Here is an 18,061-nt window from a genome sequence, read left to right as displayed (position 1 = left end):
AAAAAAAAAATTTTAATCAGTACTTTTGTTATGCATCCTTTAGCATTATAGTAAGATAAGTTTTTTTCCTTTATTTTATTTTTTTTTTTAACAAATGCTTTAATAAAGTGGAAAAATTTGTTTTTCCTGTTTTTAATTCATTGATCTTTACCTTTTTAATTTTACTAACGAAAAAAAAAGGGTTAATAATTTTATTTTGATTACGATATGTAACTTATATATGATTGTGTAACATAGTATACTGACAATGTAATATTAATTATTATTATATATACAAGCTATTTTTTTTCTCTTTTTTTTTTTTGCTGGTATTTTATAAGAAGTTGTTGGTAAAGTAATGTTCAATGAAGGAAAGAAGTACAGAAAATAATGGTGAAAATATTTTATTACAAAAATTAAAACTGCAAATTTGATGAGAACAAAATGAAAGGTTACAACAAAATTTGTACGTTGAACTTTACTTTTGTCTTTAAAAAAAAAAAGTTCATAATTTTAAAACTACAATTGATTATTTTAGGTATATAATATATTAGTATGTTGTATAAATAAATAAAATAATTACGAGGAAGCTTTTAATTTTATTATTTTATTATAATTTTTTATTTATTTTCTTTTTATTATATATATATATATATATATGGCAAAATGTATTCGTACGCTTCTTACGTTCTTATGGTCTTTTTATTACAATTCCAAATTGTAGTTATACTCTATGCAAGAAAAATTAAGGTTTCACTTTTTATTTTAGTTTTATATATGCCATACTAAATATAAATATATTAAGATTTTATGCCAACTAATGCGGGCACTTTTAAAAAAAAAATAAGACACTCTATTAGTTATACGAATAAGGGGCAGTATTAAGAGATATGCATATAAGCATTGTAACGTTTATCCGATATACATGATGTTATCCTTTTATGGATATGTCTCCATCATTCACTTAGTTTATTCAATTTTTTTTTTTTTTTTTATTCTTTTAGTTATATCATTCAGTTGAAAACCATAAACAGTAAAATACAGTTACGCTAATTTAAAGTATTTGAAAAGGTGCACTTAAAAGTTATTATACTTGAAAAAGAAAAAAAAGTCGTTATTCCTCAACCTAGTTGTTATAAGTTGTTAACCAGTTTAACACTGATACAATTAAACATCTTGACCTCTTAGCAATTTTCATAAAATATGGAACTGACAACTGGTTCTGATACATTTGGGCAGCAGGTAGGTCACCTGACTTTTTATCATTACAATCTTATTCATTAATTTTGCAGCATGCTGTTTTGAGGCGAAAAAGATAATACCCATAATATATGTATAGTTAATATACTATTTTATGATAAACGTAAGAGACAAAATATTAGGAGTATACACACTTATTTAATGATATATCTTTTAATTTAATAATAGTAATATTATAAAAGCAATAGGTTAATCATGAAAATAGATAGAAAAAACAAAGTTAGTATAAAAATAGGGCATTAATTTCTTAATATGTGAGACATAAATTCTCAAAAATTTATTTTTTTTTATTTTTTTTTTTTTTCTATTTTTTGATGTATGGGTTGTAATTTTAATGTCTATGTTAAACTTTCATATGAACATGAATTTTGTATTTTTCGTTGTTTTCTAAAAAGAAGTAATATCATAATAAATAAAGTTTTGATTGTAAAATAAAAACAATAAATTAATAATATATATTTCTAGTACTCATAGATGAAATTCTTAATTTTTCTTTTTTCTTATGCTCTGACTGTTTACTATTTACAATATTTTTGTGAATTACGGTAACTATATTACGTTTGTTTTTTTTTTTTTTTTAACTTGAAAATTAACTATGTAACATTATAATAATTTTATTTTGTTAGGTATTCTTCATTTTTTATTTTTTTTTTATGTTTTCATTATTTTTTAAAAAAATTTTAAATAACTTTAAATAGTAATGAAAGAACTAAGAAGGTAAAACATTTATTGTATTACTCTTTATTTTTTTTTTTTTTTTTTCCACTAGTCAAATATGAAAGTACATAAATTTCTTTATTTTTTAGATAAAATTATTTTTTGAATAATCATATATTTACAGAATATTTTACGATTACATATGTATAAGTTGAGAATGATATTGCACATGACTTTAAGGCTTTTTCCTTAACACTTCAGTTATTATATTATTTATTACTATGTGTTACAAACTTTTAACAATATCTTAGTGTTTGGTCCTTTTTTTTTTTTTTTTTTTTTTTTTTTGTTGCTAATTATATATTAATAAATGATATAGTTATAGAATTTTACAAACATATAAACATGTGAACACGTAAACATTTATACATAAAAACATGTAAACAGATAAACATTTATACATACAAACATATATACATATGTGCATATATACATATAAACATGTAAACAGATAAACATTTATACGTATAAACATGTAAACAGATAAACATGTAAACAGATAAACATGTAAACAGATAAACAATTGTACATATAAACATATATACATATGTACAAATATACATATATTATGTAAATTGTTCTAACAAAAAATAAAATAAAGTGAACTAAAATAATACCCTTTCCACGTGCTTATTATACCCTTTTTTTTATAAAGAAAAGGTTTAAGAAAATTTTATGGGTTACTGCTCAGTAAAACATGGAAGACGATACTACTACTCAGTCCAAGCCGTTGGATGATGAAGATATAAACATATTGAAATCATACGTAATAGAAAAATGGAGCATACAAGTTTATGTGTACACATTTATACAAACTAATGTATTTACTTATTTTATCTATCCATGCATAACTATGTCTATTGTATATGTTTTTTTTTTAACAAAAAGTTAAATGTGAAAAAGGCTTAGAAAAGTAGTGGATATTTATTAATAAAAGGGGAAAGAAGTGTTCATATTATTCCTTATTCCTTATTGCATGTGTTGATATATTTAGTTGAGCATCAACATGGACATATATGTTTGTATATGTTGCATATATATATATATATATATATATATATGTATGCCCCTGCGATCTTTCATATGTACGACTTCGCTTTCGTTTCGCCCTGCAGGGGTCGGGACCCTACTCAAAGAGCATAAAAAAGGTAGAAGCGGATATAACAGGATTAGTAACAAACATAAATAAAATATGTGGAATAAGAGAAAGTGATACAGGATTATGCTTACCGAATCAATGGGATTTACAATTAGATAAGCAGATGCTAAATGAAGAACAACCATTACAAGTAGCAAGGTGTACCAAAATTATTAACGCAGATACAGATCAAACGAAATACATAATTAATGTAAAACAAATAGCAAAATTTGTCGTAGGGTTAGGTGACAAAGTAGCCCCTAGTGATATTGAAGAAGGTATGAGAGTAGGTGTAGATAGAACGAAATACAAAATTCAAATTTTGTTACCTCCAAAAATAGATCCTACTGTTACTATGATGACTGTCGAGGAAAAACCTGATATTACATATAGTGATATTGGTGGTTGTAAAGAACAATTAGAAAAATTAAGAGAAGTAGTGGAAATGCCTTTATTACAACCAGAAAGGTTTGTAACCCTAGGTATTGATCCACCTAAAGGTGTTTTACTTTATGGTCCACCAGGTACAGGGAAAACATTAACAGCTAGAGCAATTGCTAATAGAACAGATGCTTGTTTTATTTGTGTAATTGGTTCTGAACTTGTTCAGAAATATGTAGGTGAAGGTGCTAGAATGGTAAGAGAATTATTTCAAATGGCAAAATCGAAGAAGGCTTGTATATTATTTATAGATGAAGTAGATGCAATAGGAGGTTCTAGAGGAGACGAAAGTGCACATGGAGATCATGAAGTACAACGAACTATGTTAGAAATTGTTAACCAATTAGATGGATTTGATAATAGAGGAAATATAAAAGTTTTGATGGCAACAAACAGACCTGATACCCTAGATAGTGCATTAGTTAGACCTGGAAGAATTGATAGAAAAATTGAATTTAGTTTACCAGATCTTGAAGGTAGAACACATATATTTAAGATTCATGCTAATACAATGAATATGAGTAGAGATGTTAGATTCGAACTTTTGGCAAGATTATGTCCTAATAGTACGGGTTCTGATATTAGAAGTGTATGTACTGAGGCAGGCATGTTTGCCATTAGAGCCAGGAGAAAAACTATTACAGAAAAGGACCTTTTATTAGCTATAAATAAGGTTATACATGGTTGTAAGCAGTTCTCTGCTACGGGAAAATACATGGTATATAATTAGGAAGCTCCTTCATTCCCACTGTGCATGATTTTACATGTCCGCGCGTTTATGCTTGTTCACGCGTTTATACCTATTCATGCATTTTTCCTCGTGTGCAATATATTATGTGCGTTTCTTTACTTCAGTAAACACATATATATTACATAGGTAAGTAAAAGTTGTGAGAGGAGCAAAACAAAAAGTGCCATTATGTTTTGTATTTTAAATGTAATTGCGCGCCAACGGTATTAAGAATTCCATAAAACTAACATATACCCTTGTGTATGTTAATTTTGCCGTCGTATTGATATGTTTGAAAGGGCATAATGGATGTGCATGTATATATATGTGTACATGTGTTTATATGTGTACATGTGTTTATATGTATAAATGTGTATATATGTATAAATGTGTATATATGTATAAATGTGTATATATGTATAAATGTGTATATCTTTTTTTTTTTAACTTATAAACGTATCTTTTAAGGAGATATATTTTTTTTTTAATTACATTTTCCCCCTTTTTTAACCGTTTATTTAATGAAACGTCAAAAATATAAAAAGGCATATTACCTTTTTATCCCATTTAAAACAAATTTAGTTATTTACAACATGCACGTTATTAGCTTCGTATGAAATTTACAGCGGTAAGCTAGTGGAACGGGCAGGTGTGCCTATATATGAATATGCCTATATATGAATATGCACATATATGTATGTGTACATATGTACCTGTGTACCCTTGTACAGGCATACATGCATAATCGCTATTTACTCTGCTAAGCAAAGCACTTGATAAAGTTTTTAATAAAAATTTTTTGTCACTCAAAATACTGAATTAGCTATAATCAAAGTGTAATTTTTTGTTTACCACAGTTCGTTAAAAGGAGGATATTTTTTTGTTACATATATCCTGACGAGAGCTTACAACTGCTTTTTTTACAAAATACATATATCACAAAAAAAAAAAAAAAATAAATGTAAATATATATATAATAGGCATATGTTCAATGGTTTAACGGATATACGTTTTGTAAATTTTATTTCTTGCAATGACGACTGTTCAATATTAGGTAATTGGGAAAGAAAGGACACTCAAGAGTACACGTAAGCACGTATATGTATACATATATGTATACATATATGTACATATACATACATGTATACACATATATACATACACGTATACACATATATACATACACGTATACACATATATACATACACGTATATATATAAATACGTGCAGTGATTATAACCATAAGCAATAATGCAAGAACGCGTAAGAAAGAAAAGGGAAAGAGTTACCCCAAATTGAGCCTATTTGCATATAGTAATAAAATACGTATATTTAAAAAAAAAAATAAAATACATATAACAATAACGGACGCAATGGGAAATTTTTATTACAGGAAATGCCTAATTCCATGTAGTATAAAAAATAAAAATGTGAGATGCTGTGAAAAGGTGTAAAACCGTAAAAACTGTAAAAATAGAGGAATTGAATCAATTTTCTTATTAAGCGAGTTTACAAGGAATGATTTGCATTTTGCTTAAAAACTAACTGTTTTGAGGAAAACAAAATATGTATATAACAAATGTGCGTACATGTGTTATCTATACACATATAATAATGTAGATTTATATACATAAACATATATATATATATATATATATATATATATATATATATATATATATGTACATGCCTGTGAAAAGAAGAATGGCATGTTAACTAAATAAAGATATGGCTAGTTGCAGAGGAGCAACTTTCCAAAAGCAGTGTTTCACAATTAAGATAAAAATGGAAAAAAAAAAAAAAAAATTAACTAACACTATTCAAATGACGCTGAAGCTAAACTTTTGGTATGTACGAGAAATAAACGCAACAAGTAGCTTTTCTATGCTGTATCTATTACTCAATTATAGTGACGTTTTATGTGTTGGTTTTGTTGGGTTTCGGAAATGTGCCCATAATAATAAGCCATATATTTTCTTTATTTTAATTCAATTTGATTTAGTTTGATTTAGTTTGATATGGTTTGATTTAAATTGATTTAGTTTGATTTAAATTGATTTAGTTTGATTTAAATTGATTTAGTTTGATTTGGCTTGATTTAAACTGATTTAAATTTTTCTTTACTTTATTTTGTTTTATTTTGTTTTATTTTGTTTACATTATACATTTTTTTTTTTTTTTGAGCTTTTTTTTGTCATCTTGCTTATTTTCCGCTTGTCCATTTCACGAAATTCTTACTTGATAATCACCGTTCTGCGTAATATACCTAACCCAAGGTAAAGCTTGGTACCCACTTTTCTCAATAATTTTTAAATATCTTACAGTAATACCTGAGACAGTAAAATAGGGTATTTCAAATTTTACATTAACTGGTCTTTTGTAATATAAATCTTTATTTTCATTAGATACAATTGAAGGAAGACCAAATTGTGCATTCATAATATATTCTTTTTGTCCTTGGAATTGTTTGACTTTCCATATTAACATGTCCTTGTCAGGATAATATTTTACAGTTCCAATATATGTTTGAAAATGAGGTGAATCGACATCAGCTGGTACAGGTAAATGAAATTCCACATTATTTGCAATACTTTTATTTTTAAATTGTGATTTTGCTTTTACAATATATTCAATTTTTGTTAAGGATTTTTTGGAGATATTAATATCTAACCAAAATAAAGGCTTAACATGAGTACTTAAACGATATGTCATAAGGTTAAATATTCCATCAGGAGGTATAAAAGAAATGGTCCTATCACTTTCAAATTTTGACAATCGAACACATTGATGAAATTTTATATCTTCTAATTCTACTAACTTCGTTTTATTACTAGTATGTGTATTATTATTAGCTGTATTTTGAAAATTACTTAAATTTTTATTAAATAAAAGTTTATCATTTAATCCTAGCTTCAGTTCGGGCATCCCTGATAAATAAGATTTCATTTTTAGACATCCTAAAATTTCACTTCTCAATACAGTACCGTTTGATGATATAATAGTATTCAAACTTTCTATCACATCTAAAAAAATTTCATTCTTTTTATATTTAATTCCTTCATTTCTCCATGAAACTGAATTTGTAATAGCTGATGGTATTTTTATATTATTTATAGTTAATTGATGAGCTTTATTCTTGATATATTCTCTTAATATCTTAACTTCACTTAACTGTGGAAATCCATTATCAATCATTTCATCCAATAATTCATATGTGATGACGAAATTATCCTTTATACTTTCTTCTTCTAAAACTTTAAAATAGTCTTTTAATACTTGTATTAATTTATATAAGAAAGTTATTATAAGAGTAGCATTACTATTTTTTCTAGTTACAGCTAAAATATATATATTATTATGAGCAACCCAGCAGTATGTTAATCCATTCACATGAAAAATAGGCTTTATTAAATTATCCTCTTGATCAATAACACAATTATAAAATATCTCTGTTAAATTTAAATTTACTTCTCCTCTATAATTTCTATTTATTATAACCTTTCCCTTCAAATCTATTATAAATATTGCACTAATGCATGCCATTTTTTCTCCTTTCTCTTATGTGATGGAATTGAAGGGATGCTCCGTTACATTATAAAAAGTTTCCGGGTGTGTGTTAGTATACCTGTGTGTTAGTATGCCTACGTGTTAGTATACCTGTGTGTTAGTATGCCTACGTGTTAGTATGCCTACGTGTTAGTTTGCCTACGTGTTAGTATACCTGTGTGTTAGTATACCTGTGTGTTAGTATGCCTACGTGTTAGTACACCTATTCGTATTCGTATACATACACGTGGGAGCTACTACAGTGCATTTGTTTTTGCTTCTAGCATCTTTGAGCTAACGTATTTCTTCATAAATAATTTGTTAAAAACCCCTTTCCATAAATAGATATAGCATATCATTTTCTGAACATTTCAAGATGGGAGAAATTATTACGAGTTTTAAAATTATGCCGCTATATATTACACAAAAAAAAGTCAAGAATTATCAATGGTGTATTGGAGAAATGGAAAAGCAGTACAGTGGTAAGATAAATAAATAAATAAAAATATAAATATATATAAATATATATAAATATATATAAATATATATAAATATATATAAATATAAATAAATATAAGTAAATATAAATATGTATAAATATATATAAATATATATAAATATAATTATATATAAGTATATATGCACAGCAAAATGGGTAAACTATCGAACTATAACGGTGTTAAAACACAGAGGAAGAAAAAATTAAATAATGGGTAAAATTATGCGCCAGTTTTACGACTCCTGAGATGATATAATTCTTTATGCCTTATTATTCATTATTTATTATTTATTCTTTATTTATTAATTTCTTGCACTCTCTCCCGTCGAGCTCTAACTAAAATACCTCAGTAAGGAGAAGAAATGGATTCGCGTGTTAATAACATGGGAGTCGTAAAAGGATGATAAATGGATTACTAATGGATAATGAATAAATAAATAAACAATGAGCAATAAATAAATGAGTTAATGGAGACTGATAAATAACTAATTAACGACTAATGTATAACTAAATGGGGAAAATACGGCAGGGGAACTTTGAAAGACTCTTTCGTTCTATGCCCCTAATACATATTAATTCATCATATTCATTGGTTTTGAATAGTGGTCTGCACATAATTACATAAGCACAATAATGAGCATTAATTGCTCTTACGAATTGTGTATTACTAAACTGTTCAAAACGTAAAAACGTTTTTCACTCCTTTTTCTATTCGCCCATTCTTATACATATATAATTATATATTCTAAAAATTACGCAATATGTATAAAAGTACGTAAAATAGTTTCTTTTTTTTCATCTCTTCTTCTCTTCTCTTCTTTCCATTCGTTTTTTTTTTTTTTTTTTTTTTTTATTCTTGTTTTTGCTATTGTATCGTTTTATTGTTTTTATATGAAGCATCCATATACGAGCGTATATATATACATTTTTATAAATATTTATATAATTTTTTTTTTTTTTTCTGTTCATATAGTCTGCGTGCGTAAAGCCCTTGGTATTTTATATATTATGTTGGAGTAAAGAAAAAGATTTACTCGTAAGTAGTAAAATTTTTGCAGCATTAATAAAAATGTGCAAGGTAAAAACACAAATGCAATGAAAAAAAAAAATAATTGTTTTCATTTAAGTAGGAAAAAGGAGAATAGAAGCTTATTGAACTCTAATTAAACGATAAAACGAAAGTGCATAGTAAAACGGGTACTCGCGGTATTACCCTTTTTTGTATAAATAGTTTTATTTTTTAAGAATGTGCATTTCGAACAAGCAGAATAGGTTACTGCTTTGAAGTTGTAAATAAAGTACTTATTTTTTTCTCAAATTGTTAAAACGTAAAACAGATTTTTTTCCTATTTTTTTGTTTTTTCATTTTTTCTGTTTTTCCTTTTTTTCTTTTTTTTCCATTTTTTTTACTTCACACGTTGGAGTGATAATATTATTACCCCTTATAAAAAGTTATACCAAAAAATATTTCAGCCTTTATGACAGAAGGGGTTAATTGTGGTTAGTACATAAAAAAAAAAAAAAGAGATAAAAAAAAAGAAAAGAAAAAAAAGACGTGAAAAGAACTACCTACATAACACTTTTGGCTAACTACAACGAAAAAAATTTGCAGTTAATTCAAAAAAAAAAAAAAAGCAAAAATGTACGAAAACTTGTGTACAGTTTTCTCTGCTGTAATAAGCCTGTTTGGGTTTTACAAAAATGGATAAAATAAGCATACTTTTTTCTTTTTTTTTTTTATTTAACGTATGGAGAAAATACATATATATATAAATACATGTATACATATATATTTATTTATGTATCTATTCGTACATGTGTGCATGCGAGAATACAAGTGACAATTTTCTCACTATAACCTTAAAGGGCTCCTGCAATTATTTTCTTATTTCGTAGTTTTATATATTTAGAAAAAAAGGAGTTTTTAAATAATTCACTTGATGTTCTCTTTTTTCTAATTCATTACAAAGCATTTGCACCCGATATAATTTCAATAAGTTCTAAGGTAATTTTTGACTAAAAAAAAAGAGAAATTAAAAAGATAAAATATCTGCTTATCCTTTATAACTAAAGAGTAGGGTAGAATGCTCTACATATATATAAAGATGCATCTATATATATGTGTCCATACATGTATACATATATATATACACTCCGTTTTGTTAAATGTTTACTTGTCTTGCCCTATTATATTTTAACGACAGCGCCCCGAGCATTTCTGTAGCACTAGAAGAAGCGTTGTCCATGGCTGTCATTCTCGCTGACTGTGAAAACAGAAAATTCAATTTGAAAAAAAAAAGAAGCGTGCATATGTACCCGCATATAACATATATATATATATATATATATATATATATACATAAATATATGTTCGTGTGTATGTTTATGTGTGGCTACGGGCATGTATATAAATGTATATATGTATATATGTATACGTGTACGTACATATTTATGTACATATGTATATACATATACAGACATGCTGAAAGATGACGAAAAAGGAAGTTTTTTCCTGGCCCTCAATCCATTACTCAGTTTAATTTTCATTAAATTACCTGTTCTGCTGCTAAATTTTGAATAATGCAATTGTATAGTAGAGATGTGAAATAAAACTCATACACGTCCTTAAAAATATAATCAATTTCTGGCTCAAATTCAAAAGATGCTAATTCTTTTTTGTTCATTTTATTTAATTGTTTTTGAGAGAAGACATTTAAAATTTTGGTATCAAATGATATAGCTGACTTAAAATTATTATAAATAATTATTATGTTGCTATGATTATTTTTCAAAATTCGTTCAGCTATATATGAACAAGTAAGAAAATTTATTGGAATTTTATTATATTCATTATAAATAACTTCAAATTTATCTCTGTGTAATCTACTTAAGGCTGATCTAATTTTCTCTCCTATCCCATATACGTATATTTTATTTGGTGTAATATTATTTATAATTTCATTACCTACATTTTCACGCTCTATAAGTTTTTTACATATTCTTGAAACGGATGTGTTAACACTTCCACATAATCCTTTGTCTGATGAAATACCAATTATAGCTAAATCTTCATTTTTTATGTTTATATCTAATTGGTTTAATCTGTTAAAAATATCAGTTAAAGGAGTAGAAAAATGCTTACAGATCTCTAGCCTTTTCTGATCACCTTTAAATTTTGATGCAGCAACCATCTTCATTGCTTTTGTAATTTTTTGAATAGATTTTATAGACTTCATACGAAGTGACAGTGACCTTAAATTGTCACTGGCAAAACTCCTTTTTGTCGTCAAATGACAGATGACCCAAGGGCATTGATTAGCCCATGATGCGAGCTTACCTTTACTCATCATTTTATCCTTTCCACAGGAAATATGTACGAATGGGCGTATGTATTGGCGTATGTATTGGCGTATGTATTGGCGTATGTATAGGCGTATGTATGAGCGTATGTATTGGCGTATGTATAGGCGTATGTATAGGCATATGTATAGGCGTATGTATGTTGTATATATATACATATAAAACCTTCTATTATTGAAGAGAGATCAAAAAGAAAAAAAAAAAAAAAAAATAGAAAGGAAAACAATATTATATATAAGAACAGTTTGTTTTTTTTTTTTTTTTTTTTTTTTTTCTAACCGTTAAGCGCTTTTAATTTTTACGAATATATATTTTTTACTTCTCCTCCACTTTTTACTTTTTGTGAACATTTTTAAATTGAGATAAATTCATTGACCAAAATGAAAAAATAAAAAAATAAAAGGAGGAAGTGTACTTTCTATAATGTGGCACCGTGTAGTGTACATACGTACATGAATTTAATTAGCTTATGACTGTTTGCGGTATGTTAGTGTATGTATATAAGGATGTACTTGTACATTTATGTTCGTATTCATATATATCTCATTGTATTTACGTATATATGCATTTATGAACTTTTTCCCCTATTTGATTGCACTTTTTATGTATGAACAAATATAGAACAGGAATAGATTTATATTTTTAACAGTTCTTTTTTTAATTGAATGAAGCGTGTTATTTTCATTCTGGCGTAGTAAGTAGCATACTGTACGTATTTTATTTTTTATTTTTTTTATCCTTAAAAATAAAGAGATAAAACAAATCAAGATTACCAAAAGGCGTCATTGCACGTTTCAACATATATTCATGTATGTATATGCTTAATGTATGTATATGCTTAATGTATGTATATGTTTAATGTATGTATATGTTTAATGTATGTATATGTTTAATGTATGTATATGTTTAATGTATGTATATGTTTAATGCATGTATATGTTTAATGCATGTATATGTTTAATGTATGCATATGTTTAATGTATGTATGTGTTTAATGTATGTATGTGTTTAATGTACTTACGAATGGAACAAAAAAGTAGCTGAACATTTATGGAAGCTAAATAAGAGGGGATTAAAAGTTGACATAATTTAGCAAATTCCCCCGACACGAGTGATACACATATATATGTATGTATATATATATGTAAATAAATACATACATACATGCATATATACGTGTGTACTTATGCAAATTCGAATAAAGAGCGCGTAACATTTTCTTCTTAAGCCGATTTTGATATTAAATTATGAGAGCGCTAACGTCTCCGCGTAAAAGTACTACACGGAAAATAAACCAAACAAATTTTTTTTTTTTTTTTTTTTTTTTTTTAAAGAACCATTCATATAAACATAAGCATTATTTTATGTATGTGCAAGCTTCAACTTGATTGATCATCACTTTGACAACTTTTTCCACGTCAAGGGCACTTGCAACCTACTACTATAAATATATACATACCTGTGAAAATACAGGCCACATCGCCGTGTAATCATATTGCATTACCGCATATATTACTATAACATATATTATTATAACTTATCTTATTGGCACATATAATATTGGTGCACTTGCGCAATGGCAGGTAGCCTGAATGTGTCAGCCCCCGATGTAATAAGGTTGATATTGCAATATTTGAAGGAGAATAACCTGATAAGATCCTTTTATGTACTCCAAGAGGAGAGTAATATAAAATTAAACGCAGTAAGCAATGTAGATGTGTTGATTAGCGATATAAATAAAGGAGATTGGAAAAATGTATTGTTCAATATAACTACAATTGATTTGTCTGATGACACATTGATGAATTTATATGAACAGTTAATATGTGAATTAATAGAATATAAAGAAAAAGAGTTGGCTGAAAAGATTATGAATGAGTGCATAATATTTAAAAGGATGGAAAAGAAATACTCAGATAAATATAAAAAATTGGTTGATCTGATAAATAGTAACAATATGAATGAAAGTAAAAGTATATTATATGATGGAATGACAAAGGAAGAAAAAAGGAATAATTTATGTGTTATGATAAATAACGAAATAACTTCTTGTGCACCTTCAAGATTGTTAGCATTACTAGGTATGGCATTAAAATGGCAAAATTATCACAATATAATAAAAAGTCAAAATGGCGAATTTGATATTTTTAAAAATGTCGAAAAAAATGAAATAACAACCATTGATGTATATCCAGAAAAAATTATAAAAAGTATAAATTTTGGAGATGATTCAAATGTTGAATGTTGTATATGTGCATATAAAAATGATTATTTGATAACCGGTACCTCAGATGGGTTTATTGAAATATGGAGTTGGCTAACTGCTCAATTAAATATGGAATTAAGTTATCAAAAGGAGAACAATATAATGATGCATGATAATCCCATTGTTAGTTTATGTATTAGTAAAGATGATGAAATATTATTAAGTGCTGATTCTAAAGGGATTATTAAAATTTGGAAAATAAAAACAGGATCGTGTCTAAGAACTATTAATGCACATACGAATGCAATTGCTTCAATTAGTTTTAATAAAGATCAAACACAAATATTAACATCTTCTTATGATAATACTGTTAAAATATATGGACTGAAATCTTTAAAATGTTTGAAAGAATTTAGAAAACATTCAACTGTAGTACATTCTTCCATATATACATTAGATAATACGAAAATTATTTGTGGAACAGATGAAGGAAAAATTTATATATATAATCAAAAAAATTGTGAATGCATAACAACATTTTATGTCTATTATAATATTAAAGAAAACATTATTTTTCCGCCTATTCATAATATCCTATTAATAAGTAAAACATTAGATGAACTTATTTTAGTTTGTTCCAAATCTCCCTATTGTTATATTATGAATTTAAAAGGACAAATTATAAAAACCTATACTAATGTAATAGATAAGGAAGAAGAAAATCTTGTTAATTTTATTTGTGCATGTATATCGCCAAATTATAAATATGTGTATTGCTTAGCAGAAAATCAAAACTTATATTGCTTTAATTATAACACGACCAAATTGGAAACTCAAATCAAAATTCACGAAAAAGATTCACTAGGTATTATACATAACATGAGTCAGAACTTGATGGCATCTTGGTCCTTGGATGGCACACTGAACATAATACAGTAAGGAGTGGAATAAGCATATGCTCGTAGTTGGGAAGTGACACAAAAGTGGTGACACGTTAACGCATATACATTAGAGGATATACATTAGAGGATATACATTAGCGGATATACTTTAGCGGATATACTTTAGCGGATATACTTTAGCGGATATACATTAGCGGTTATACATTAGCGGTTATACATTTGAGGTGACATGAGGGAAGGTTTAAAGGGACAGCCCATTAAGCAGAAAAGTGAAGTGCAGTATAAAAGTTAACGAAAAAGGAACAAGTATTATTCACACTTTGTGAAAGAGATAATATCATACGTATATATGCCTAATTATATCAGTAAATATATGTCATTTTGTGGGCGACCTTATATGCTATTAATGCATTCAAATGAACATATTATTGTACTCACTTCTAAATGAAAATTATATTTCATCAAAATTGCAAAATAATAAGTCCCAATTGTTTTTTTTTTTTTTTTTTTTTTTTTTTTTTTTTTTTATTTGCAAATGAAAAAAAAATAACATTTTTCATTTTCTACTGTCATATTCTTTTTAAGTATATTTTAATCTTTTTCTATGCCTTTTTATGACCTTTATACTTTTTTTGTTTTTACATATCTTCTTTTATTTTTCCTCATTTTTTTTTATTTCTCTTCATATTTTTTCATTTTTTCATAATTTTTTTTATTACAGATGATAATTTACAATTATTGTGTAGTATTTGTTCTTTCGATTATTAATGAAGGAATAATAAAGAGAAATTTACGTGTATACATACCTACATAAATTTCCTATTTATATAGTTTTATTTTACACCATATCCGTAGGAATAATAAAAGGAATACATACATATATATAGATATGTACATATATATGCATACATATACGCACATACAAATATATGCCTATATATACATATACGTACATATACATACACATGCGTCTATACATATACATACATATACATGCATATACATATACATACATATACATGCATATACATATATATACATATACATGCATATACATATACATACATATACATGCATATACATATACATACATACATATATATATATATCCATTTGCATGTGTACAGTATGATGAATATGAGCTTTGTGTGCTTTTGCTTCTCGTCTTGCTCATATGTAGTAAATTTTTTTTTTTTTTTATTTAAATGTTCGAAAAATATACTCATAGCGTATGTTAGTGTATATCTTTGCGTATACTTATGCACGTAGTGGTGTGTATACACATGTGTGTATTTATTCTCACATGTTTTTTGTGTAGAACTTATACTTTTTTTAAGTTATCGATTTTTATGAATAACACAAGTTTTTTTCCCCTACTTTTTCCTACGTAATAATATTTTGCTTCTTAAGTTTTTCGTATACATCATCTGGGAGATTTTTCAGAATATCCTTACTGTATTTATCTATGAGTTTCATTTTCTCTTGATTTATTAACTGTTCATATTTTTTCTGTTCTTCCAAGAGTTTTTCTTTTTCTTGTTCTTCTTGTAATCTTTCTTTTTTTATTGCTTCTTTTTTTTCTTGGAACGTTTCATATATTTCTTTTCTATATTGTAATAGCTTTTCTTTTTTTTTTTGATCTGTGTATTGGTCAATTTTATCTAATTTTTTTTTTTCCTCTAAAAGTTCAATTTTTCTTTTTTCATCCTCTTCTTTCTCCTTTTGTCTTTTTTCTTCCTTTAATTTAATATCCTTTTCGAGCTGTTTTAGCATTTCATTTTTAAGCTGTAATTTTTTTTCATTTTCTTTTATTTCTTTTTGTTTTTCTTTGAAATTATGTTCTTCAATGTATAATTTATTAAGCAATTCATCTAAGGTCTCTTTTTCTTTATTAACAAGATATTCTTTATATGCTAAATCATTAACAACTTTTTGTTTTTCTAGATTTTTTTCTTCCTTTTTTTTGAAATATGTTTTCATTTTGTTTTCTTTTTCTTTGATATATTGTTGATTTTTTAATTCTTCTTCTAATTCTTTTTTTTTTTCAATTTCTTTTTTTTTGTTTTTTAAATCTATTTGTTCTTGAAATTCTTTTAATAATTTTTTTTGTTTTAGTAAACCTTCATCTTTTTTTTTTTTTTTTTCTTCTTTGTAGTTGTTCACAATATTATCAATATCATTTCTTTCTTCTAAATTTCCATAAAATTTCTCTTTTTTTTTTTTTAAATTTTCTTTAATTTGATGTTGCAGTTCTTTTTTAGTTTCCATAACCTTTTCATAATTTAATTTTTTTTTCATTTCGTCTTTTTTTTCTTCGTTAATTAAAATATTTCCCATTTGTTCTTCAATTCGTTTCTCTTCTTCTGTTACCTCTTTTTCTTTTAATTTTTTTGCTTCTTTTATTTGATTTTCTCGTACATTCAATGTAGCCATTTCGTCTAATTTTTCTTTTAATTTTTTGTAGCTTTCATCATTTTGTAACGCATGTTGTAAAGCTTTTTCTCGAAGTACTTGATCAGCTGCTTCTTTTTCTTCCTTTTGTTTTTCATTCAATAATTGACAATTTTTAACTCTTTCTTCCTTTATTGTTGTATGGTCAAATTCGTTTAATGATGCATATTCTTCTTTTTTACTTTTATCCTCATTAATTCTTGTATTATCAAACTCGTTTGTTGTTTCATGTTCTCTTTTAATGGAATCATTTTCTTCTAAGTTTTTTTTTGATTGAGCTGTCTCAGCCTTATCAATAGATATACCTTGAATCTTGCTATAGTTATCTAACTTTAAGTCGTTTCTTATTCTTTCACGAGCATATTCATTTTTCTGCTCTCTCTGAATTCTTGCGTTAATTGTTTTTTCATTGTATCGTTTCATTTAAGAAAAAGTGAGTTTAAAAAGCGGAGGGAGCAAAGGAAAAGAATTTTCAGCAGTGCTGTGTGTAAGTATATGCGCGTATGTCTATATAATATATATTTATATATATATATATATATATATATATATGTTCGTATATATATCTGCTTCAATATATATATGCATGTGCATATTTGCTTCACCATATGTCAGTTTATATATAAGCTTCAATAAATGTTCGTATTATATATATCCCTGGTTAAATTTTTAACCTACCAAGAGTAATTACTTTAGTCGTACATTGGAATAGCTTTAATTAATAGAAGAATGTATTTATTCAAAAACGTATAACAATATGATAATATAATAATATAGCAGAGTTATATTGTAGATAACTAAGAATTCCCAATGGTTTTACAAAGCATACATC

General features: G+C 26.2%; 5 protein-coding genes across 5 annotated transcripts; 2 read left to right on the top strand and 3 right to left on the bottom strand.

Annotated features, from left to right (window-relative positions):
• Positions 1-2,653: 2,653 nt before the first annotated feature.
• Positions 2,654-4,265, top strand: RPT1 (26S protease regulatory subunit 7, putative; the record flags this gene model as incomplete). The annotated part of the gene is made up of 2 exons (XM_029007834.1): positions 2,654-2,722; positions 3,072-4,265. The coding sequence occupies 2 exons, from the start codon at positions 2,654-2,656 to the stop codon at positions 4,263-4,265; spliced, it is 1,263 nt and encodes a 420-aa protein (XP_028864183.1).
• A 2,223-nt stretch (positions 4,266-6,488) lies between these two features.
• On the bottom strand, positions 6,489-7,808 carry AP1M1 (AP-1 complex subunit mu-1, putative; the record flags this gene model as incomplete). The annotated part of the gene is made up of 1 exon (XM_029007832.1): positions 6,489-7,808. The coding sequence occupies one exon, from the start codon at positions 7,806-7,808 to the stop codon at positions 6,489-6,491; it is 1,320 nt and encodes a 439-aa protein (XP_028864182.1).
• Positions 7,809-10,272: 2,464 nt separating this feature from the next.
• Positions 10,273-11,660, bottom strand: PmUG01_14028000 (ATP synthase subunit gamma, mitochondrial, putative; the record flags this gene model as incomplete). The annotated part of the gene is made up of 3 exons (XM_029007831.1): positions 10,273-10,326; positions 10,485-10,574; positions 10,866-11,660. The coding sequence occupies 3 exons, from the start codon at positions 11,658-11,660 to the stop codon at positions 10,273-10,275; spliced, it is 939 nt and encodes a 312-aa protein (XP_028864181.1).
• Positions 11,661-13,246: 1,586 nt separating this feature from the next.
• Positions 13,247-14,815, top strand: PmUG01_14027900 (alternative splicing regulator, putative; the record flags this gene model as incomplete). The annotated part of the gene is made up of 1 exon (XM_029007830.1): positions 13,247-14,815. One exon carries the CDS (start codon positions 13,247-13,249, stop codon positions 14,813-14,815), a length of 1,569 nt encoding a protein of 522 aa, XP_028864180.1.
• A 1,346-nt stretch (positions 14,816-16,161) lies between these two features.
• Positions 16,162-17,652, bottom strand: PmUG01_14027800 (meiosis-specific nuclear structural protein 1, putative; the record flags this gene model as incomplete). The annotated part of the gene is made up of 1 exon (XM_029007829.1): positions 16,162-17,652. One exon carries the CDS (start codon positions 17,650-17,652, stop codon positions 16,162-16,164), a length of 1,491 nt encoding a protein of 496 aa, XP_028864179.1.
• Positions 17,653-18,061: the final 409 nt, after the last annotated feature.

This window comes from Plasmodium malariae (genome assembly GCF_900090045.1).
Source record: "Plasmodium malariae genome assembly, chromosome: 14".
Lineage (NCBI taxonomy): Eukaryota > Apicomplexa > Aconoidasida > Haemosporida > Plasmodiidae > Plasmodium > Plasmodium malariae.
This window is presented reverse-complemented; position numbering and strand designations above follow the sequence as displayed.